The sequence below is a fragment of the Pseudorca crassidens genome, chromosome 15 (genome assembly GCF_039906515.1).
Source record: "Pseudorca crassidens isolate mPseCra1 chromosome 15, mPseCra1.hap1, whole genome shotgun sequence".
Taxonomy (NCBI): domain Eukaryota; kingdom Metazoa; phylum Chordata; class Mammalia; order Artiodactyla; family Delphinidae; genus Pseudorca; species Pseudorca crassidens.
This window is the reverse complement of record NC_090310.1, coordinates 60468411-60493075: the sequence shown is the minus strand read 5'-3', so window position 1 is coordinate 60493075 and position 24665 is coordinate 60468411. Positions and strand designations below refer to the sequence as shown.

The following is a 24665-nucleotide window of genomic DNA, read 5'->3' as shown; positions in this document are numbered from 1 at the left end:
TTCTTTATTCTGTTCTGCAGCCGTGAATTCCTCCATTCTGTCTTCCAGGTCACTTGTCCGTTCTTCTGCCTCAGTTTTTCTGCTATTGATTCCTTCTAGTGTAGTTTTCATTTCAGTTACTGTATTGTTCATCTCTGTTTGTTTGTTCTTTAATTCTTCTAGGTCTTTGTTAAACAGTTATTGCATCTTCTCCATCTTTGCCTCCATTGTTTTTCCAATGTCCTGTTTCATCTTCACTATCATTATTCTGAATTCTTTTTCTGGAAGTTTGCCTATCTCTATCTCATTGAGTTGTTTTTCTGGGGTTTTATCTTGTTACTTCATCTGGTACATAGCCCTCTGCCTTTTCATCTTGTCTATATTTCTGTGAATGTGGTTTTTGTTCCACAGGCTGCAGGATTGTAGTTCTTCTTGCTTCTGCTGTCTGTTGTCTGGTAGATGAGGCTACCTAAGAGGCTTGTGCAGGTCTCCTGATGGGAGGGACTGGTGGTGGGTGGAGCTGACTGTTGCTCTGGTGGGCAGAGCTCAGTAAAACTTTAATCCGCTTGACTGCTGATGTTCCCTCTTGTTGGTTGTTTGGCCTGAGGCAACCCAACACTGGAGCCTCCCTGGGTTCTTTGATGGGGCTAATGGCAGCCTCTGGGAGGGCTCATGCCAAGGAGTACTTCCCAGAATTTCTGCTGCCAGTGTCCTTGTCCTCACGGTGAGCCACAGCCATCCCCTGCCTCTGCAGGAGACCCTCCAACACTAGCCGGTAGGTCTGGTTCGGTCTCCCCTGGGTTCACTGGCCTTCCCCTGGATCCTGATGCACACACTATTTTGTGTGTTCCCTCCAAGAGTGGAGTCTCTGTTTCATGCAGTCCTGTCGAAGTCCTGCAGTCGAATCCTGCTACCCTTCAAAGTCTGATTCTCTAGGAATTCCTCCTTCTGTTTTCAGACCCCAGGTTAGTAAGCCTGACATGGGGCTCAGAACCTTCACTCCAGTGGGTGGACTTCTGTGGTATAAGTGTTCTCCAGTCTGTGAGTCACCCACCCAGCAGTTATGGTCTTAGATTTTGTTGTGATTGTGCCCTTCCTACCATCAAATTATGGCTTCTCATTTGTCTTTGGTTGTGGGGTATCTTTTTTGGTGACTTCCAGTGTCTTCCTGTCGATAATTGTCCAGCCGCTAGCTGTGATTCTGGTGTTCTCACTAGAGGCAGTGAGAGCATGTCTTTCTACTCTGCCATCTTTGTTCAGGCTCCTGGAGGCTTTTGATGACAGCTTTCTGGGGATGGTTGGAAGGTGCTGCCAGCAGGCAGTGGGACAGATGAGATGACAACTCTGGAATCCTAGGCACACCAAGAAATCCAGAGCTCTGGAAGGGTATGGAAGTTCATCAGGCATTTTTGGAGTCCATGCTTTCCTTTGCTGATCAGACAGAAGGCACACTTTGGTTTCAAAGAGTGCTTTCACTTCCTCCTTGATCCAGGAAGTGGGTGGAAGTCAGAACAGCTAAAGTGGACCCCTCCCTACAGCTGGCCCTCTTGCATCTTGGTCAGGCCCTTCCCCACAGCAGTGTCCCAGCAGCTCAGGGCCTGATGGTTGGTCTTCCAGGTCTGTAGCTTTTCCCTTTCTCCAGAGATGAGCTTCCTGTGGGTGGCTGGGTCTCCTGATTCCCTCTCCTCTCTGCCAGGACCCCAGGCTTCTGAAGCCCTCCGCACCAAAGCTGTGTTCCAGACATCGGAGCTGGAGGAGAGCAATGCCTGGATGGCAGTGAAGGAGGCTCATATGGAGAACACCATGACCATCAGCCTCACCAACCCTCCAGATGCTGTCATTGCCTGCTACCAGCTGAGCACCAAGGTTTCCTCTCGCTGCAAACACAGTAACAGGAAGCTGGGCGAGTTTGTTCTGCTTTTCAACCCATGGTGCCCAGATACGAGCTCCTGAGTCCAAGGCTGAGGTTTTCCTGGAAGCTGTCCTTCAGGAAGTCCTGGGAGGCAAGTTAGGGACAGGGAGATGAATGCCAAGAGCTTGGCAAGAGTGGGCCCAGGAGGAGACAGGCACAGGACAGAGGAAGCTGGTAGCAGATGTTCCAAACCTGCCGCGACAGAGGGGCAGGTATTAGTGGGTTCTGGTGTATGGAGGCCAGTGGGCAAGGAGGGGGCCTAATGGCAGGAGAGGCCTAGGATTGGGTAAGAGCCAGGTTTCAGCCACCAGACAGCCTTGGTTTAGTCCCAGCTTTGCTAAGTTTCTTCCCTCTGAGTCTCAGTTTCCTCACCTGTAATATGGGAATAACAGTGCCTACCTCTTAGTGTTATGGTGAGAAACCATAGAACTAATGTTTGTAATATGCAAGGCACATCTTAAGGAGTACTGGGGTAAGTATTCTTATTAAGGGGTAAGTCAGTAAGCAGTAGCCTGGATCAGTATTCTTATTAATGTTTAAGAAATATGAACCTGCCATTGTCATTAAATCAGGTCACTCGAAAGCATCAGGACTTCTAAATTCCTTCCATCTGGGGCTGGGTTGGGGGTGGTCCCTGCCTGGGGAAAGACCGGCCAGGTAGAGTAGGGCTTGGCCGGGAGGCAGCCTGGGAGCCAGCAAGCCCCTCTTGACCTCTCCTGCCCCAGCAGCCTCTAGGCGCCATCCTGCAGCTGAGCCCTGCTGTAGCCCTTTCCCCAGGCCAGTGAGGCCAGACTCCCTGCCCACGCCAGACCCAACCACTGCCTTTCAGAGGATGATGTGTTTCTGGCCACAGAGGAAGAGAGACAGGAGTACATACATGCTCAATGACAGCGGGATCATCTTCCGAGGAGTGGAGAAGCACATCTGAGCCCAAGGCTGGAACTTCAGGAAGGTCTCCAGGGACCCAGGCCAGAAGGGGGACTGAGAGTCATAAGAGACAGAAGGGGGGCTGGGGAGATGGGAAAAGTCAGTGCAGGAGCCATTATGTCTGCCCTCTTCTTCCCAGGAGGGACAAGCTGGGCTGACTCTTAGACCAAGTCCACTTCTCCAGTCTCTACTACTAGTTGTGCTGGGTCCTTGGGAAGGGGTGGTACATTGGGTACAAATAAATAGCTTAGATCAGGGGCTCTCAATCTTGAGTGTGCACCAGAAGGCCACCGAGGGCTCGTTAAAACACACAGGTGGCTGGGCCACAACTCCCCAAGTTGCTGATTCACTAGGTCTGAGGTGGGGCATGAGAGTCTGTATTTCTAGCAAGTTACCAGGTGCTGCTGCCGTCGCTGGCCTGGAACCACATTTTGAGAACCCCTGACTTAGATAAATAGCTACAATACAAGGTGAGATGTTGTGGGAGGGGGCGGAGGCGGTTGGAAAGGTAGAGATGGGAGCAGAGGGAGTTCAGAAGGTCATGAAGGGAAACTCCATCTCAGGGATTGCAGAAGGCTTCATGATATTGGGGTGGAGCCCCCAAAGTCGGGCAGGATCTGGACAGGCAGAGGGAAGAGCAGACAGAGCAGTGGAGGAGGGGAGCCAGAGAGTAGCGGAGGTTCTGTAGAGGAGCTCTGTCTGCCCGGGCTCCGGGCAAGTCGAGAGCCTTGACTGTCAGACTGAGGAGCTGGGGTTTGAAAGCATCTGGGGCTCAGGGGCTGGGCAGGGATGATATACCAGAGAGTTTACGGTCCATCTAAGGGTAACCCCATCTCAGCATCCACTTCGTTTTTTTTGTTTGTTTTGTGTGTGTGTGTGTGTGTGGTATGCGGGCCTCGCACTGCTGTGGCCTCTCCCGCTGCGGAGCACAGGCTCCGGATGAGCAGGCTCAGTGGCCATGGCTCACAGGCCCAGCCGCTCCGCAGCATCTGGGATCTTCCCGGACCAGGGCACGAACCCGTGTCCCCTGCCTCGGCAGGCGGACTCTCAATCACTGCACCACCAGGGAAACCCAGCATCCACTTCTTATTGCCACATAGGAAAGTGAGCCCAGGGTTCCCAGACCTTCCCAATTTTCAAAGACCAGAAATCTTAATTTGTATGTGAAAATCCCCCAGTTTTTAAATGTTGTCAACTAAGTCATTTGAAAACATTATGTAAACCAGTGGGATCGATGTGGCTCCAGAGTCCCAGTTTATCATGAACTTTACTGTGGTTCGTGGGGAGCCATGGGCCTACTGAACAGGGAAGGGAGGTGATTAAGGCTGAGCTTCTGGTTCCCAGTGACTCTTTGAAAGAGGGTTTTTGAGACTTGGGTGTGCTCTGTTGTGTCCCTGGAGGGGGTGGACGGGTGGGCAGTGGGGTAGGCAAACTCCCTGCACAATACAGTGACTGACTAGGGGAGGGTTGTGAGAGGGTCTGAAGTGTAGGTGTGGCTCTGGCCTCTAAGAGCAGCCTCTCTGGGGACAGTTTGAGGAGGACATCCTGGACATCTGCTTCTGCATCCTGGACCGAAGCCCTAGTCACCAAGATGACCCAGCCACCACCAAAGCGTCCCACCACTACGACCCCATCTACGTCACTGGAGCCATCAGCGCCATGGTAAGGAGCCCAGCTATCCCTGCATGCTCACTCCCTCGTGGGTCCCCGGGCCAACTCCAGGGCCACACCCTAAGATTTTTCCCATCACCTCTTGTTTTAATTCTCTACTGCTGCATAACAAATCACCCCAAAACTCAGTGGTATAAAACAGCCATTTACTATGTTGACAACTTTGCAAATCAGGGACTTGGTCAGGGCAACGTGAGGACAGAACACCTCTGTTCCAAGCTGCTTCAGCTGGGTGTGTCTGAATGGCTGCAGATGTCTGTGATGGTTTGACGGGACCATATATCTAGGGCATTTGTTCCAACAGTCAATGTTTCCTTGGTTCTCTTCCATGCTGTGTCTGCTGGAACTGGAATGCCCAGGTGGCTTGCTCACTCTCATGTCTGGCCCCTGGGCTGGGATGGTTGGAAGAGCTGGGTCTGGCCAGTCATTGCTCTGTGTCTCCATGCAGCCTTTCCACATGGCTAGGTTGGGCTTCCTCAAAGCATGGCAGTCTCAGGGTAATCAGATAAGGCAGCTGGCTTCTCCCCAAGCGATTATTCTAAAATTAAGTGGAAACTGCCAGTCTCATAAAGCCTGGGCCTGGAAACAGGCACAACATCACTTCCACCATGTCATTAATCAAAGTAGTCACAGGCCAACCCAGATTCAGGGAAAGGGTACACAGAACCACCTCGCTGTGAGAGGAGTACCATCTTTAATCTATTACATGCCAGTGCTTCCTCCTTGGAAGGTAGCCAGAGGGCCTACTAGCTCTCTCTATAGCAAGTAGGTGTTAAGATCAGTGGGTGGGTAACTGTGATTCCAAAAATGGGCAAAGCTGTTTTTCTCATATTTGATACTCTCAATTCCTCAAGACTTCAGAGACATGTTGGAGCACAGAGAATCAAAAGCAGTGACCAGTCCCGAACAGTAGAGTGGTACAACCCTGTAGGATAGCGGTACAGGCTCCCAAGTCAAAGTCCTGAACTCCTGAACCCCTTTTGCTAACTTGCTGTGCGATTTGAGCAAGTGCCCTAACCTCTATGAATCTCAGTTTCCTCATCTGAAAAAAAAAGGAAGTAATAGAACCTACATCATAGACTAACATAGATTAATATAATGTGTGCTAAACCCTTAGAATAGTGTCTGGCACACGGTAAACATTTAATGAATGTTAAGCATCTCTATAACTATCATTACCACCAACAGTCCCAAAAAAACAGATTACTTAAAACAGGAAATGCTCTAAAACTGAATACGATTTTCAGCAATAGAGCATCCCAATGGAAGGTAACTGAAAATGATAAATGGTACCAAAAAGTAGGTATTTTAAAACAGCAGATGGCCCCAATTTTCAGACAATTTAAAAACAAGCAGTGGCCCCAAATAAATGGGTGGCCCAAAGTTGGAGATGATTTTACGATGGCAATGTTCCTGAAGAGGGAAGCCCTGCCTGGTGGTGGATTTTTGGCCTCCTCTACCCAGGTGAACAGCAACAACGACCAGGGCATGGTACAAGGCCAGTGGCAGGGCAAGTACGGTGGCAGCACCAGCCCACTGCACTGACGTGGCAGCGTGGCCATTCTGCACAAGTCGTTCAAGGGCAGGTTCAAGCCAGTCAGATACGGCCAGTGCTGGGTCTTTGCTGGAGTCATGTGTACAGGTACCCTGGGAAAAAAGTTCCCCAACCCCTAGTCAGCTCAGTTTGCATTTGTTTCCATATATTTGCATAGGCATTCCTCCCCCAACAAAAAAAATCTTTCTTTATTAGTGATGGGGAAATAGAAGTCTGGGTAATGAAGAGAGAAACCAGATCCCTCATTTATGTGACTTTTGGTCTTTTATTTTAAAGGAGTCCCACCTCTCAAGCCCACTGAGTGCCCTTGAGTGAGTCTTGTGGTCCTGGGTCCTCAGTCCCTACAGGCTGTTATGGCTATTATAGGGTTATTATACGGCTTCCAAGGTCCTGCCAGCCTCAGAGCCCATCTATTCAAATGGGGGGGGGGGTGGTGGTGACTCTAGAAGTCCCCTGAGAGAATGTACAGGAGATGGAGGTGTTTCTCAGAGTGGAGACGAGAGTCGGCCCTGGCAAAGATAGGGAGGGGGCTGTGGCCAGACCTGAGGCAGGCGGCCTGCTAGGGGAGGCCACACCACTCCTCCCTGAGTCTGGGGTCCTGGCCTGTCCTGGAATCTTGCAAGCATCCTGCTCTTCACTCCTTGGGTGCTTGGGGATTTCGACACGGATTGTGTCCAAATTTAACTTGGCACATGACACGGGCAGGAACCTTAGTGTGGACAAGTACATGGACTCCTTCGGGTGGACACTGGAGGACTTGATGGAGGACAGCATGTGGTGGGTCCTCAGCCGCTGGCTCCCAGGGGCACCCTGAGGCCCTCCCAGATGGAGCTCAGCTCCACTGAGTCTGAGCCAGTTCTGGAAGGGGTGACAGGTGCCCAGCAGAGGGGGTGGTCCCTGGCAGGGTGACTCCTCTTCTGAGATACAGGGGTCTTTGGACACATGACTCAGAAGCCAAGAGGTGGGCTCAGGATTTGACAGCCTTGTACCCCTGGCTCTCCGCTCTGCAGGGCTATGAGCCCTCCCCTAGACACCTGTGACTTGCAGGTGGGGCCAAGTCCCGCCCCTGCAGAGTCACCTCTGTATCCCGCTCCTGCTGTCTGTCAGCTGCCTGTGCACTGAGCTGTGTCTCAGGTGGGAAACAAGCTCCTTTCTCAGCTCAAGCAAAACTCTTTGCACAAAGCTTTACAAAATTCATTTTGATTTGATTTTTTAAAGTAGGAGGTACATTCATGTGCTTTAATATTCAAAAGGTACAGAATGGGCTACAGTGTAAGTCTCCCTCTCTCCATTGCCAGCCTCCCCCTCCTCCTTCTGGACACAACATCAGAGAGAAGCCCTGCAGCTACAGGGGCACACATATGCACAATCCCCACCCACCCCCACTTCCCCTCACTTAATATCGACAGCATAATGTAAACTGTTCATTTTTCTCTGCATGAAACAATTCCATATTGGTACATACAAGGTTTCCTTTCTTTTTTTTTTCTTATTTATTTATTTATTTTTGGCTGCGTTGGGTCTTCGTTGCTGCACGCGGGCTTTCTCTAGTTGCGGCGAGCGGGGGCTACTCCGTTGCGGTGTGCGGGCTTCTCATTGAGCTGGCTTCTCTTTTTGCAGAGCACGGGCTGTAGACACGCGGGCTTCAGTAGTTGTGGCGCACGGGCTCAGTAGTTGTGGCTCGCGGGCTGTAGAGCGCAGGCTCAATAGTTGTGGCGCACGGACTTAGCTGCTCCACGGCATATGGGATCTTCCTCCACCAGGGCTCGAACCTGTGTCCCCTGCATTGGCAGGTGGATTCTTAATCAATGCATCACCAGGGAAGTCCCCTTATTTTTTATAGTGTTTAAAAAGTAGTAACACCGTGCCCAGTGAGCACCTCGTCTATGCCAGACCCAGTTGTGCTGCACATGCAGGCTGACCTCATTTTATTACTCTTCTTTTTATTGTGCTTCACAGACATTGCATTTTTATTTCTTTCTTTTTTTTTTTTTTTTTTTTGCGGTACGCGGGCCTCTCACTGTTGTGGCCTCTCCCGTTGCGGAGCACAGGCTCCAGACGCGCAGGCTCAGCGGCCATGGCTCACGGGCCCAGCCGCTCCGCGGCATGTGAGATCCTCCCGGACCAGGGCACGAACCCGCGTCCCCTGCATCGGCAGGCGGACTCTCAACCACTGCGCCACCAGGGAAGCCCCAGACATTGCATTTTTTTACAAATTGAAGGTTTGTGGCAATCTTGTGGCAAGCAAGTCTATTGGCATCATTTTTCCAACAGCTTCATTAAAGTATGTACATTGTTTTATTAGACGTAATGTTATTGCATACTTAATAGATTACAGCATACTGTAAGCATAACTTTTATATGCACTGGGAAACCAAAAAAGTTTGTGTGACTTGCTTTATTGCTGTATCCACATTTTATCCACATGTAGTGGTCTGGAACCTAATCCACAATATCTCCAAGGTGTACCTGTGTACTAATTCATTCCTCCAAACAACCTTGTAAGCAAGCTAGTATTGTTATCTCTATTTTGCAGATGAGGAAACAGAGAGGTTAAGTAACTTGTCTAAGGCTCCACAGCTAGTGAGTGGATGAGAAGTTACAAACCTGTCCTGCCTTTCAATTGTACAGCAAAACCATTGTTTATCTAACCACCTCACATGGCTGGACCAAATATTTGCCTTTACAAACAAGGCTTTTGGAAAACCAAAAAGAGGAGAAGGAAAGGGGAGAAGAGAGACAGAGAGATGGTCTGAGGCTGGACACCAACTTGGGAGGAAGGAGTCCTGGGCTCATTCCCCTGGGCATGGCTGAAGGACATTTTAAGAAGAGGGCTGCTGAGGCTGGCTGTGTTTCCTTCTGTACTATGTGCTCTTCACTGTTCCCCTGCTCTTTAGAAAGTCGGCTTTTCTTGGCAACTTGCACATGTATAAGCAGACATTCAGACAAGGTTATTCATGGAAGCCTTGTAGATACAGGAACTCCAAAAAAAATTGCATTCTTCTCTTTATGCAGAACAGACAGACCCTTCTTTTTGTTTTGGGGATCTCTGTCACCATACAGGTTGTCCATGTTCTCCCTTTCAACCCCAAATGCTTTTCACAATATTTTCCCAAAGAAGAGTTTGGAGGTCAGAGTAAAGACGCCAACCCAGGCCAAGAAGCGTTTCTCTGTGCTGCTTCCTTACTGTGTGACCTTGTGCAAATGATGTCACTTTTCCTAATCTCATGTTCTCATCTTTAACATAAGAGACTTAAAGCCTAAACGAAGGCCTACAGAACTCTGCATAATATGAAACCTACCTACCCCCGTGCTTGCCGTAGCCCAGAGATATACTTTCTGTTCCTTGAACACACTAAGTTTTTTCTTGTCTCAAGAGCCTTTGCACATGCTGTTCCTTCTGTCTGAAACACTGTTCCCTTCACTCTTCCTATGGCTAATTCTTTTCACTTTAAGTCTCATCTTAGATGTCATTTACCTAGAGTAGGTCTCCTGCAGTTATTCCCTAACTAAAGCTCCTCTCTTTCTTCACAGCATTTATTATTACTTTATTGTTTTATTTATTTGTTTATTTATTGTTACTTTATTGTTTTATTTATCTGCTTACTTACTTTTGCCTGTCTCCCTATCTGTCTCCTTTGTTAGAATGTAAGCTGCACGAGAACAAGGATCTTCCGTCTTATTTGCTGTTGTATTTCTGGACCTTGAACAACAGGTTCTAGATATATAGATATAGATATATAGATATAGATATACACACGTATATTTATACATACAGGCAGGCCTCGGAGATAGTGCCAGTTCAGTTCCAGACCACTTCAATAAAGCAAATATCACAGTAAAGTGAGTCACATGAATTTTTTAATCCAAAAGAGCATATAAAAGTTATGTTTATATTATACTATAGTCTATTAAGCGTGCTATAGCATTATGTCTAAAAAACAATCTACATACCTTAATTTTTAAATACTTCATTGCTAAATGCTAACTATCATTTGAGCCTTCAGCATGTTGTACTAGTAACATCAAATATCACTCATCACAGATCACTAAAATAAATACAATAATAATGAAAACGTTTGAAATATTGCAAGAGTTACCAAAATGTGACACAGAGAGACATGAAGTGAGCAAGTGCTATTGGGAAAACAGGGCAGATAGACTTACTTAAGGAAGGGTTGCCATAAACTCTCAATTTGTAAAAAATGTAATATCTATAAAGTGCAATAAGTGAAGTGCAATTTAAAAAAGTCTGCCTGTAGGTATATGAATGCTAGGTGCTCTATCATTACAGTAGATGAACGGTTCAAAAAATTCAGCCAGGGCTTCCCTGGTGGCGCAGTGGTTGAGAGTCCACCTGCCGATGCAGGGGACACGGGCTCGTGCCCCGGTCCGGGAAGATCCCACCGCGGAGCGGCTGGGCCCGTGAGCCATGGCCGCTGAGCCTGCGCGTCCGGAGCCTGTGCTCCGCAACGGGAGAGGCCACAACAGTGAGAGGCCCGCGTCCCGCAAAAAAAAAAAAAAAAAATTCAGCCACAGAACAGGGCCCAGGGTCTAGCTGGCAACAGGAACTTTCCCTCTCCGAGGGCTCCTCTCTGCTCACCGGAGGCCACCCTGCCCCATCCTCTCTCTGTGGGAGGAATTCCCATGTCTGGAATGAGAGCTGGTTTGTCCGGCAGGACCTGGGCCCCGCTTACAATGGTTGGCAGGATCTGGATGCCACCCCCAGGGAGGAGAGTGAAAGTACAGGCTTAGGGGGGCAGGTCCCAGACCCCCGCTTTTGCTCCCCTGGAGCTGCTCACGCCCATCCCTCCTGCGCAGGTGTGTTCCAGTGCGGCCCGGCCTCGGTCACCGCCATCCGCAAGGGCGACGCGCACTTGGCCCACGACAGTCCTTCTGTGTTTGCGGAGGTCAACGTGGACTACATCACCTGGCTCTGGAATGAGAATGAAGCCGGGAGCGTGTGTCCTCAGACACTAAGTACTAAGAAGATCGGGAGGTGCCTCAGCACCAAGGCAGTGGGCAGCGACTCCCACGTGGACATCACCAGCCTCTACAAGTATCCGGAAGGTAAGGGCGTATAGCGGCCTCCATCAGCCTCCCCAGTGACCCGGCTGCTGCAGAGGGACAACCACGGGCCGCCCCGGCGCCAGGCCCCTTTCCCATGTGATGTGGTGGTGATAGCCTCCTTCAGTACTGCCTCTGAGATTGAGCCAAGTACTTTTAGCTTATATTAACAGCTTCCTCTGTTTGCAAGTAGATTTTCCACATCTAACAATATCAATAGCTACATTTCCTTTAACATATATGTTCCAGGTACTGTATCAGGTATGCTCACATGTGATAACAATAATTACTAATAATAGTGATGTTAGTAGCAGGTATTATTTATTGAACACCTAGGATACACAACAATAGGCCCCACGCAAAATAATAATAATATAGCAGCTAAGCCATGGTCACTAATTAATGGTCACTGGTTTACTGAAGAGCCTGTACTTGTCGGGGGTACAAAAACAAAACATGTATTTTTTCTGGTCACTGCCTCTAGCTATAAAAAGTCACCCTTTTCCCCTCCCCCTAAATAACAGGTCCCTTAGCAGTGCTGTGATCTGATCACACACTTTCAGCTACTCCTGCTTGTTAAAGGAATGTTATTTGGGTAATCAAGACTTCAAGTTCAAACTTGAATCAGAGCTAGTCTCCTCCCCTCCTCTGAGCACAAACTGGAGCGGTGACCCCAGAAGTTTGCTGTAATCGAGGGGCACCAGCTCTGGCTTCCTCCAGCCCCTGCAGTTTACCCTCTAGGGTGGTGGTTTGCAATGCACTGGAGTCACCTGGGGCACAGATTGAACAACAATTACTTTTTGCTCAGGATTCTGTGGGTCAGCTGTGTGGGCTGTGCTCAGCTGCAATGGTTCGCACGTGGTGTCTGCTGGTATCTCAAATTTATCTGGGGCCTCAGATGGGACTGCTGGGCTGGCTACTGGAGCCTCTCATGCTCCAGTAGCTAGCCCCGGCTTGTCCACATGGCAGCAACGTGCTCAGCAGGTCAGAATGAAAGCTGCAAGGTCTCTCAAGGCCTCACTCAGAACTTACTATGTCACCTTTGCCACATTCTGTTGGTCAAGCAACAAACACCACCCCAGATTGAAGGGGCAGGAAGCACACTCTACATCTTAATAGGAAGAGTTGCAAAGAAAGTATTATGGCCATTTTAATCTACCACAGCAGCCCTGACTGCACCCTAAGTGAATTGCAGTCTCTAGAGGGTGTGGCCCAGCCATCAGGACTTATAAAAGCTCCCCAGGCGATTCGAACTTGCAGCCAATGTTGAGAACACCGGTCTAAGTCTTCTGGTGTGTTAGGCCAAGAAGGAGGAGGACAGAAGAATGGAAATGCCTTTGACTTCAGGGAGCGAGGATTCAGTGCCCTAAGGCAGGCGGGTGCTGCTGCCCTACTTACTCCGTAGCTCAGGGAGGACAGGTGGTGGCTCCGTTACAGCCTGCTGCCTTGGGACTCACTCCTGTGCTGTCCCCAGGCACTGCTGATTTCTTGAGACATTGCCCCCTCTTGCAGTGGAGCCCCTCCCACCCCACTGGCAGTCACACAGCTTCCCTCTGATGCATGGAAGTTTTTGTCCCCAGATTCTGGAGGGGGTTTGCAAGGCTGTGGCCCCCACACTCATCTAGATGCTGTGACCACCTCCAAACCTGGTGGGGAGAGTTCTTGATGGGCTGTTACCCACCTGCCATCTCCCTTCAGTTCTCTCCTCTGTGCTCAGGGAACACACGGCTCAATAAGCAGACCTCCCACAAGGATGAAATGCCAGCTTCCCCTTCCTGTAGGCACTCTGCCAGTCTTTACCGGCCAGCTCCTTCCTGCAGGCACCCCTAAACTTTAACATTGATTCTTTTAAACACCCCCCAACACACACACACACGTTCCCCCAGTTCCTTCTCTAGGAACATGGCCCTTGATGTTGATGACCTTCTCTTCTTCACTGTCTCAGGGTGGGCAGTGAGGGACGGTAGGTGGTAAGGCCTCTTCCAAACTACTACTTCTCTCATAAGTCCTTCAGGTTGATGCCTGGTCCCATCTGCTGGGAGTTTCTAAAACTTAGAATACAGGGTCTTTGGTATCTCTTATCCTAAGCTTTAGCCATGGCCACATGAGAAATCAACATCCTGTTACAAGATGCGAATAACAGTAGTCACCACTGCTGAGTCCCACTGTGGGCTGGCCATATTCACATGTTATTTAATTCTATTATTTAACAAATGCTTACAAAGCAGTTCCCACAAGCTTGTAAGGTAGATGCTGGTATAACATTTATTTGATAGAGGAAAAAGCAGAGGTGCACAGAGGGAAGTGGACTCAGTGAAGGGACACAGCCAGTGAGTAGCGAGTCTGGCTCTGGAGCCCATGCTATTCCTTTACGCTTGGCTGCGCTATCTAATTATAATATTATCTACTGTTGATTGCCCACTGTGGGGCAAGTGATTTTACATCTAGGTTAATAATAATAATAGCATCTAAATATTGTTAAGCATGGTGATAAGCAATGTCTGCACATTATTTCATTTAATATTCATAAAAACCCCATCTTACATAAGCAAGTTGAAGCATAGGAAGGTTAAGTAACTTCCCCAAGTTTCCAAAACCTAGAAGAGCTGGAATGCTAACCAGAGCCTCTGTGTAATCTCAGAGCCTCTGCCTCTCCACTCTGCTAGACTGCTCCTCTCTTCCATGAGTGCCCACAATGTGCCATGTACCGTGCCAGGTTCTTTTATGTGCTCAAGAAATAAAGCACCCCTAAGTGTCAGGCATGATTTAGAGGCAGGGGAGAAAGAGAAGTGCCCAGAGGATTCACCATCTGGTGAGCGGACAGCATCAGGACAGTACAGGGTGATCAGCTGTACTGTGTTGGGGAGGCCAGAAGGCTGAGGAAGCCCAGAGGACAGGTTGCTAACCAGCCAGGGAGGAAAGGGCAAGAAGAACATCCATGGGAAGGGATCCTGAAGGGAGTAGATTTAGCCAGGAGATGAAGGGTTGGGAAGGCATTCCAGGAGAGGACCCTATGCATCTTGATTCCAGATTCACTGTAAGCAGTGCTGTTCATCCAAACCATGGGCATCCCATTCTGTGGATGAAATGGCAGGGCCTGTCTGCTTGCTCCGTCCACTGAAGGAGGATACATGATAGAGCAGATTCAGAGTCCTTGGGGACAATGTGCTTTGCCCCTGCCACTGAGTCAGCCTGGATGCTGAGCAAAGAGGAACCAGCCTTCCAAGCAAAGGAAACTGTGTACAAAAAACGCACTGGCCGTCCTCAGATTCAGGTGGGCTTTCTGCAACAGGCTTCAGAGTAGAGTGGAGGAAGGCAGCTTCCCCCGCTAACCTTCAGACAGAGGCACTAAACACAGAGGCAAGATTTTAGTCAGAGGCTGGTGCCAGGGGTTTGCAGGGGAGCCAGGTTGGCAGTTCAGCCATCTGCCTCTGGCCCTGCCTGTTAGCTTCTTAGGGCTTCCATAACAAATTACCACAAATGTAGCAGCTTAAACCATCAGAAAGTTATTCTCTCATAGTTCTAGAGGCCAGAAGTTCAAAATCAAGGTTTAGCAGGGCCATACTCCCTCCAAAGGCTCTAGGGGAGAATCTTTCCTTGATTCTTCCAGCTGATGATGGCCCCTGCATTCTTTGGCTTGTGGCTGCATCACTCCAATTTCTGCCTCCACGTGGCCTTCTTTCCTCCTATGTGTCTCAAATCTCCATTTCCTTTCTCTTACAATGACATCAATCATTGACTTTAGGTCCCACCGTAAATCCAGGGTGATCTTATCCCAGGATACTTAATTAATCTGCAAAGGCCCTTTTTCCAAATAAGGTTATATTCACAGGTACCAGGGGTTAGGACTTGGACATACCATTTAGGGGGACACTATTCTGCCCACTACAGCCTGTGAGCGGGGAAGACCATGCACCTGTTGATCAGGGCCTGGCCAGCCAGCACATCCAGTGGCTGTGGGGCTGGAGCTCAGAGGCTGATCCACAGAGACTCAGTGACCAGACCCCAGGGAACTCCCCTTCCACCCTCTCTCTCCCTCTCTGTTACTCTGCTGTCTGTCTCTTTCTACACTTTTCTGCTGTGCCCTTCCTTCTTGCATTTAGTGGGTCCCCCAAGTGTCAGGTAGGAGAGTGGGCAAGATGAACAGGAAAGCAGACAATCACAGCACAGCGTGTTGCTGTCCGCCTGCCAAAGTACAAAATGGCCAAGGGAACAGCATGGGGGAAGGCACAGCTTGCTCAGGCAATAGCAAGTGTGAAAGGGTCATTGGAGGCTCTTTTATACCTAAAGGACTTTGCACAGGATGCTTTCTCTGCCTGGGAAGGTCCTGCTGACTTCATCCCAAGTCTGCCTGACCAGGGGTCTCAGGACCCTACTGGCTTCCTTCTAAGTACATATCACAATCTGATATTTGCTTTAATCTTTATTCTTTCCCCACCAACTAGACTGTGAGTTCTGGTATGGCTGGAAACCTGACTATTTTGTCTTCTGCTGTATCTCCAGCTCCTGTTTCAGCATCTACCACATAGTGATGCTCAATATGGATTCGTATGAATGAATGAATGCAGGCTGATAGCACATAATGGGCTTTGAATGCCTAAGGACTGTGATCCATATGTCGGAGGGCCTTGCTTTATTGATTGTAAGACTGGCTTATGTTATGAGATACATGAGGCACATTTTCACATTTCTCTGTATTGATATATGTTTATTGAACATCTGCTGTGTGCCAGGTGCCCAGAGAACAAAACATGTATGACCCTTGCCTTAAAGGGGCTAACATTCTAGTGGGGCAGTTAGAAGTTAGGAAAAAGTAAAATAAATAGTATCTCAGATGGTGATAAGTATTCTGGTGGAAAATAAAGCAGAGAAGGATTTTAGGAACAGATTGGGAGGAAGTGAACATTTGTCATTAAAATCAGGTGATCACTAACAGATATCTATAGAAGGCCCACCCAGTAGCAGCAGAATACACATTCCTGGCAAGTCCAAATAGAACATAATCCAGAATTGACCATATGCTCATCCATAAAACAAACCTCAGAAATTTTAAAGGATTGAAATCATACAAAGTATATTCTCTGATCACAATGGAATAAGATTAGAAATCAAAATCAGAAAGGAATTTGGGGAATGCACAAATATGTGGAAATGAAGCAATACATACACCTAAATAATCAGTGGGTCAAAGAAGAAATCACAAGTGAAATTAGAAAATATTTTGAGATGAAAGTAAATGAAAACACAACATGCCAAAATTTATGAGGCGAGATAAAGCAGTACCTAGAGGGAACTTTATAGCTGTAAATACCTATATTAAAGAAGAGCGATCTCAAGTAAATAACCTAACCTTCCACCTTAAGAAACTAGAAAAAGTAGAAACTAGAAAAAGTAGAGCAAAGAAAACCCAAAGAAAGCAGAAAGAGGAAATAAGAAAGATTAGAGGAGAAATAAATAAAAAACAATGAAGAAAATCAATAAAACCAAAAGTTGATTTTTTTTAAAGATCAACAAAACTGACAAATCTTTAGCTAGACAGAGAGAAGACTCATATAACTAAAGTCAGAGAGGACATCACTACTAAACTTACAAAAAAATTATAAAGGGTGTGGTAAAAAAAATAACTAATTGGTCTTTGTCCCCAGTTCCTGGACATGGCTCCTAAAAACCCTTGAAATCTCTGGAGTGATAAGAGTGTCTTTTGTATGGAAATGAGATGACAGGTGGCTGGGAGTCCCCAGGTAGCTCAGGATGGGGCTGGTTACCAAAAAGGCCAAAACCATGCTTAGAAGATTAGAACTTTACACTTCACCTGAACCTCTGGGGATGGGAAAGGGACAGGAGATTGAGTTAAATGCCAATGGCCAATAATTTAATCAATCATGCCTATATAATTAAACTGTCATAAAAACCCCTAAACACAGGGTACAGAGAGCTACCAGGTTGGTGAACACATCCAGGAACTAAGAGGGTTACCCTCCCAAAAAGGGCATGGAAGCTCCATGCTACCTCCCTGCTCCTTCTACCTTGCCCTATGTTTCTTCTGTTTATCTCTTCTATTTGCCTATTCCTAAGTTATATCCTTTAATATAAATTGGTAATAGTAACTAAACTGTTTTTCTGTTCTGTGAACTGCTCTAGCAAATTACTGAACCTGGGGCCGTCACAGTCATGGTAACCCCCAATTTGTAACCAAGTCAAACAGAAGTGTAGGTAACTTGGGCACCCAATACTTGTGACTGGTATCTAAATTGCGGGCAGTCTTGGACTGAGCCTTTAAATCTGTGGAATCTGACACTAACTCCAGGTAGTTAGGGTCTGGATTGAATTCAAATGCAGGACAGCCAGGTGGTGACCAGAGAGTTGGAGAGTTGGTTGGTGTGGAAAACTCCCACACATTTTGTGTCAGAAGAGTTGTGAATAAAACAGTTCATTAGGAGACAGAATGAACAACTATTTACCAACATATTAGATAACTTTAGATAAAATGGACAAATTCCTCTAAGAATTACCAAAACTGCCTCAGGAAGAATTAGAAAATCTGAATAGATTTATAATAAGTAAAGAGATTGGAGTAGTAATTTAAAACTTCCCACAAAGAAAAGACCAGGCCCATATGATGTCACTGGTGAATTCTACCAAACATTAAAAGAAGAATTAATACCAATTCTTCACAAACTCCTCCCAAAAAAATAGGAGGGAACATTTCCCAATTCTTTCTATGAGGTTAGTATTATCCTGATAGCAAAACCAGATAATGACATCACAAGAAAAGAAAACTAGAGATCAATATCCCTTATGAACATAGAAGCAAAAATTGTCAACAAAAATACTAGCAAAGTGAATCCAACAACACATAAAAAAGATTATATGCCATGACCAAGGGTTTATTACAGGAATGCAAGATGGGTTTAACATTGAAAACTAATTAATGTAATATACCATATCAATAAAAAAACTGGACAAAAACCACGTGATCATCTCAATAGATGCAGAAAAATATTTAACAAAATCCAACACACCTTCATGATAAAAAGTTCTCAACAAATTAAGGATAGAAGTGAACTTAGCCTGATAAAAGTCTTCTACAGGTTAACATCATATCTAATGGTAAAAGATTGAATGCTTTCCCCCTAAGATGAGGAAAATACAATGTTGTACACCATTGCCATTTTGTTCAACATTGTGATGGAAGTATTAGCCAAGGAAATTAGTCAAGAAAAAAATAGAGATCTTTTCAACAGTGTTGGGAAAACTGGATATCAACATGTAAAAGAATGAATTTGGACCCTTACCTTACACCATACACAAAAATTAACTCAAAGTGGATCAAAGACCTAAATGTAAGACCTAAAACTATAAAACTCTTAACAGGAAACATAGGAAAAAACTTCATGACATTGAATTTGGCAGTGATTTCTTGGACATGATACCAAAGGCAAAGGTAAAAAAAGAAAGACAAATTGGACCTCATCAAACTTTTGTGACATTATCAACAGAGGAAACCTGTAGAATAGGAGGAAATATTTTCAAGTCATGTATCTGAAAAGAGGTTAATATCCAGAATATATAGACAACTCTAAACACTCGACAGCGCAAAAAAAATAAAATGGGCAAAGGATTGAATAGACATTTCTCCAAAGAGGGTATACGAATGGCCAATAAGCACATGAAAATATGCTCACATCACTGATCATTATGGAAATGAAAATGAAAACCACAATGAGATACCACCTCATAACAATTAGGGTGGCTACTATCACAGAAGGAAAGAAGTCAGGAAGGAAGGAAAGAAGAAAGGAATAAAGGGATGGAGGAGGAGAGGGAAGAAGAAAGTAAGAAAAGCACAAGTGTTGATAAGGATGTGGAGAAATTAGAACACGTGCACTGTTGCTGGGATTTTTATATGGTGCAGCCACTGTGGAAAACAGTATTGAAGTTCTTCATAATATTAAAAATATAATTATCAGATAATCCAGCAATTCCACTTCTGAATATATATCCAAAAGAACTGAAAACAGGGACTTGAAGAGATATTACACCCATGTTCATAGCAGCATTATTCACAATAGCTAAAAAAACATGGAAGCAACCCAAGTGTCCATCAAGAGATGAATGAATAAACAAAACGCGGTATATACATACAACGGAATATTATTCAACCTTAAAAAGGAAGGAAATTCTAACACATGCTACAAATGGATGAAGCCTTGAAGGCATGATGCTAATGAAATAAGCCAGTTCCACGTGGACAAATGCCATACAATTCCACTTGTATGAGGTATCTAGAGTAGTGAAATTCTTAAAGACAAGAAGTAGAATGGTGGATGCCAGTGGCTGGGAGAGGAGGGATGGGAAGTTATTGTTTAATGAACACGGAGTTTCAGTTTTGCAAGATGAAAAGAGTTCTGGAAATGGATGATGGTGAAGATAGCACAACAATAGGAATGTACCTAATGCCACTGAAGTGCACACTTAAAAATGGTTAAGATGGTAAATTTTATATTATGTATATTTTACCATAATTTTTTAAAAAATAAAAAGAAAGAAGAAAAAATAAAGTAAAAGAAAGAAAAGGAAGGAAGGTAGGAGGGTAAGGTGGGAGGGAAAGTAAAGAAATAGAAGAATTTCCAGATTTGCAAGGAAGAGGTAAAACTATCTCTATTTGCACATGATATGATCTTGTATATATAAAATCCTAAGGAATCCACTAAAAGTTATTAGAGCCAATAAATGAGTTCAGAAAAATTGTAGAACACAAGATCAATTTTTAAAAATAAATTGTATTTCAGGACACTAGCAATGTATAATCTGAAAATAAAATTAAGAAAACAAATCCATTTACAATAGCATCAAAAATAATAAAATACTTAACAATAAATTTAACAAAAAAAAGAGCAAGTCTAGTACACTGAAAACTACAAAACATTGTTGAAAGAAATTAAAGACTTCAGTAAATGGAAAGACATCCCATTTTCATGGATTGAAAGACTTTATTTTTTTAAGGTGGCAATGCCCCAAAATTGACCTACAGAATCCATGAAACCTCTATCAAAGTTCCAGCTAAGTTTTTTCCAAAATTGACAAGCTGTTCCTAAAATTCACTTGGAAATTCAAGGGAACCAGAATAGCCAAAACAATCTTGGAAAAGAAGAACAAAGTTGGAGGGCTCAAACTTCCCAAATTCAAAACTTACTATAAATATACAATAACCCAGATAGTGTGATACTGGCATAAGAATGGACATATAGATCAATGAAATAGAATCCAGAAATAAACTCTTAAAATTATGTTTAATTGATTTTGACAAGAGTGCCAAGACAATTCAGTGGGGAAAGAATGAGAACAGTCTTTTCAACAGATGGTGCTGGGACCACTAATTATCCCCATGCACAGAATAAAATGGGCCTCCTACATTCACACAGTACACAAAAATTAACTCAAATGGATCATTGACCTATATCGAAGAGCTAAAATTACAAACTTTTAGAAGAAAACAGGAGTTAATCTTCATGAGCTTGAGTTAAACAGAACGTTTTTGGATATGACATCAAGAGCATAAATGAAAGAAGAAAAAATTGATAAATCGGACTTCATCAAAATTAAAAAACTTGTACTACAAATGACACCATCAAGAAAGAAGAAAAGCCCACAGAACAGAAAATATTTGCAAATCATGTATCTAATAAGGGACTTGTATCCATAATATACAAATAATTCTTATAGCTCAGTAATAAATAGATAAATAACCCAATTTTTAAATGGGCAAAGGATTTGAAAGACCTTTCTCCCAGGACAATATACAAATGACCAATAAACAGAAAAGGTGCTTAGCATCATTAATCATCAGGGAAATGCAAATCAAAACCACAACAACATACCACTTCATATCCACTAGAACTGCTATAAGCAAAAAGACAGACAATAAGAGTTGGTGAGATTGTGGAGCAATTGGAACACTCGTACATTGCTGGTGGGAATGTAAAATGGTGCAAGCACTTTGACACTTCCTCACAATATTAAACACAGAGTTAACATAACAACCTAGCAGATGCACTTCTAGGTATACACCCAAAAGAAATGAAAAAAAAAATCCACCCAAAAACTTGTACATGAACCTTCATAGCAACATTATTCAAAATAGCTAGAGTGGAAACAACCCTAACATCTGTCAGTGGATAAATAAAATGTGGTCTGTCCATACAATGGAGTATTATTTAGCAATAAAAAGGAATCAAGTACTGATGTAGGCTACAACATGAATGAACCCTAAAAATATTATGTTAAGTGAAAAAAAAGCCAGTCGCAAAGGACCACACATTGTATGATTCTCTTTATATGAAATGCCCAGAATAGGCAAGTTAGAAATTAAATTAACAGTTGCCTAGGGCTATGGGTGGGGCAGGGAGGAACAGGAAGTGACTGCTAATGGTTACAGAGTTTCTTTGGGGTGACAGAAATTGTTCTGAAATTAGATTGTGGTGATGAGTGCACGACTCTATGAATGTACTAAAAAACACTGGCTTGTAACCTTTAAACTGGTGGATTGCTTGTTATGGAATTATCGTATATCTGAATAAAGCTGTTTTAAAAAATCAGGTGGCCAGAGAAGCCCTCCCTGAGAAACTGACTTTAGAAGTTTTGGCAGGGAAATGAAACATTTTCTTAGTAAAAATATATTATGAGTACATTATGGAATAGAATGAACAATTCACATACATTTTAATAATAAAACATGATATGTTAAAGAACCTTTAGGTCCACATGTGTCCCTTCAAGCCCAGGTCACACAGTAGAGAGGTACTTGGGAGAACGTTTGAGAAGCAGCACAGCACAGGGTTCAAGGAGGGAATCAGAACTATCAGAGTTGGATCTTGGAAGGATCAGGGTGGAAAAAGGACTAGAGTGGGCATACAGCCCATGTCCTCAGGAAGGGAGGGGCATTCTTGAGCACTGTGCTTGGGGCCTAGCCTTTGCACCTCTTGTCCTCACTTCATAGATGGGAAACTGAGACTGGGACGGACTGGGTAATGATAATAGTAAGAAAAAGTCCACAGTCACCTGGTGGCAAATTGATCTGATGGTGAGACGTTTTGTACAGTGGTATGAGGGGAAAAGAATGATGGGAGAAGGGGGAAGATTCCAGAGATCAATGAGGATGCTGGCAGAACTTGCTGTCTCATCAGCTGTGAGCGGTAAAGATGAGGGAAGAGTCAAGGACACATCCAGTTTCCAGTTTGTATATTGGGTGAATGATGGAGCTGTTTGCTGAAATGGGGAATACTGCCAGGCAGAAGATGGCATGCTTGGTTGGGTTGGAGGCACCTGTGGCACATCCTGGGGGTGAGGTGGGGGTTGTCAGGTTGTGTATTGATCTGGAGATCAAAAAAGAGAGAGAGAAGTCTGTGCTAGCAACAGGGTAAGTGGATGATCAGGGTTCCTAAATTCACATGTCTTCAGGAGCTTGCAGATGGCAAGCCATGAGTGCAGCAGGCCAGTGGGAGAATTACAGGTGGAGACCATGGAGAACAAGCAAGTACACTCCCTTCCAGAGAGAGCACCCCTTACTCAGCTCTAGACTATAACTGCCATGTAGAGAGTGGGAAGGGAGCATGATTAAGAACATGGAAGTTGGAGCCAGACTGCCTGGGTTCAAATTCAAGCTCCCTTACAAGTTGCTTTACTTCTCTGTGCCTTGGGTTCTTTATCTGTAAAATGGGGATGATAATATAGTACCTTCCTCCTAGGAAAAAAAAAATATATATATATATATATGTGTGTGTGTGTGTGTGTGTGTGTGTGTATATACATATGTGTGTATGGCATATAGCAAGTCTACAAAAGTGTCAGCTATCATTATCATATGAGACTTCAGATCCAGCTGTCAGAGGGGCTACACATCTATAATGTTATGTGAAATTTACTAACCTGAAGTTGTTGGCAACTGATTAAAATTTTATTTAAATAGTCCAGAATCAAACACAATGCATATGGATGAGGTCTGCATATGGCTCTTGAGCTTCCAATTTGAGACCTCTGACAGCCATGGTAAGTTAAAGTGGGGATCGAGTGGTGGTTTTACCTAGAGAAAAGGGAAAATAAGAAGAGTTGGCCCTGGGACAGGTGGCAGAGGAGAGAATGCCTGTCTCATGATGTCCGATGCCCTGCAGGATCCCAGAAGGAGAGATAGATGTACAGCAAGACCATGAAGAAGCTGTTAAGAGTGGAAGCCTCTGGAAGGAGGGCCCAGGTCCACAGTGTGGGCAGCCATGGTCTCTGGCATGAAGACCTCCTGGAGCATGCCAATAAGCCCAGCATCACTGGAAAGTTCAAGGTGCTGGAGCTGCCCGTGCTGGGCCATGACCTGAGGCTGGTCCTTTGCTTGGCTAACCTCACATCCTGGGTCCAATGGGTCCAAGTCACCATACTTTACACCCACAAGCCGGTGGCAGAGATCCTGCACGAATCCCATGCAGTGAAGCTGGGGCCAGAAGAGGATAAGAACACCACAGCTGGGTGGGACCTGGTTGGCCCAGCTCCTTTTCCAGGAGGGTTGGGGTTGGGGGCAGACTTCACGGCATCCTACATTCATTCCCAGGAAAGAAAGGGATATTTCTGAGCATTTGCAGATGAGAAAACTGAGGTTCAGAGGGGCTGAATAATGAAGATAATAATAAAAGTACACAATCATCTAGTGGCAAACATATAATGCTCAGGTGATCCCACTTAGTATGAATATTCACACACTGAATAAATACCTGCTGGGAGCATTTCATAGTATGTGGAATATGCCCTGTGTTACCTTTCTAAAATCCAACAAATTTCAGAGCTCTTCTGGCTCCAGGTGTTTGGTGTGAGAGGAATGGACCAGTAAGAGATGTTTATTAAGTGCCTACATGTGCCAGGCCCTGTCCCAAGAATTCTGCAGGCATTAGCTACAACCCACAACCACCCTCAGTCCTCTCCCTTCCCCTTTCCTCCCATATTCTTCCTCTGTCCCTGTCTTTCTCTCTCCCCTGCCCCACCAGCACATACATTCTGAAGGATTTGATTAAATAAAGACATTGTTCCTCTGAACCAGTTTCAGCTAAGTGAAACCTTGTGTGTTTTGACAGGATGTGAAAGTATGTGAAGGAGGTGTCACATACTTTTTGCTTTTCTGTCACTTATTTTTCACACAGTCTAAATCACAAAATAACACTTCACAAGGAAATGTTAATTAACATACACTTTCTCCTGGTTTTTTTCATATTAAAAGTAATACAGCTACGTAGGGGAAAGCAGGAGCAAGATGGCAGAGTAGATGGACGTGCGCTCATTCCTTCTTGTGAGAGCACGTGAATCACAACTAACTGCTGAACAATCATAGACAGGAAGACACTGAAACTCACCAAAAAAACATACCCCACATCCAAAGACAAAGGAGAAGCCACAGTGAGACAGTAGGAGGGGAGCAATCACAATAAAATCAAATCCCGTAACTGCTGGGTGGGTGACACACAAGCTGGAGAACGCTTATACCACAGAAGTCCACTCACGGAAGTGAAGGTTCTG

General features: G+C 45.2%; 1 protein-coding gene across 1 annotated transcript in view; it reads left to right on the top strand.

Moving 5' to 3' along the window:
• Positions 1–1623: 1623 nt before the first annotated feature.
• The window catches only part of TGM6 (transglutaminase 6), a 38400-nt gene continuing 15358 nt past the window's right edge, over positions 1624–24665 (top strand). Inside the window, 9 exon segments of the mRNA XM_067708498.1 lie at positions 1624–1932; positions 2723–2770; positions 2772–2843; positions 4349–4480; positions 5954–6131; positions 6668–6821; positions 10684–10787; positions 10866–11114; positions 23282–23606. Of these exon segments, the coding sequence (XP_067564599.1) occupies positions 1624–1932; positions 2723–2770; positions 2772–2843; positions 4349–4480; positions 5954–6131; positions 6668–6821; positions 10684–10787; positions 10866–11114; positions 23282–23606 (1571 nt within the window).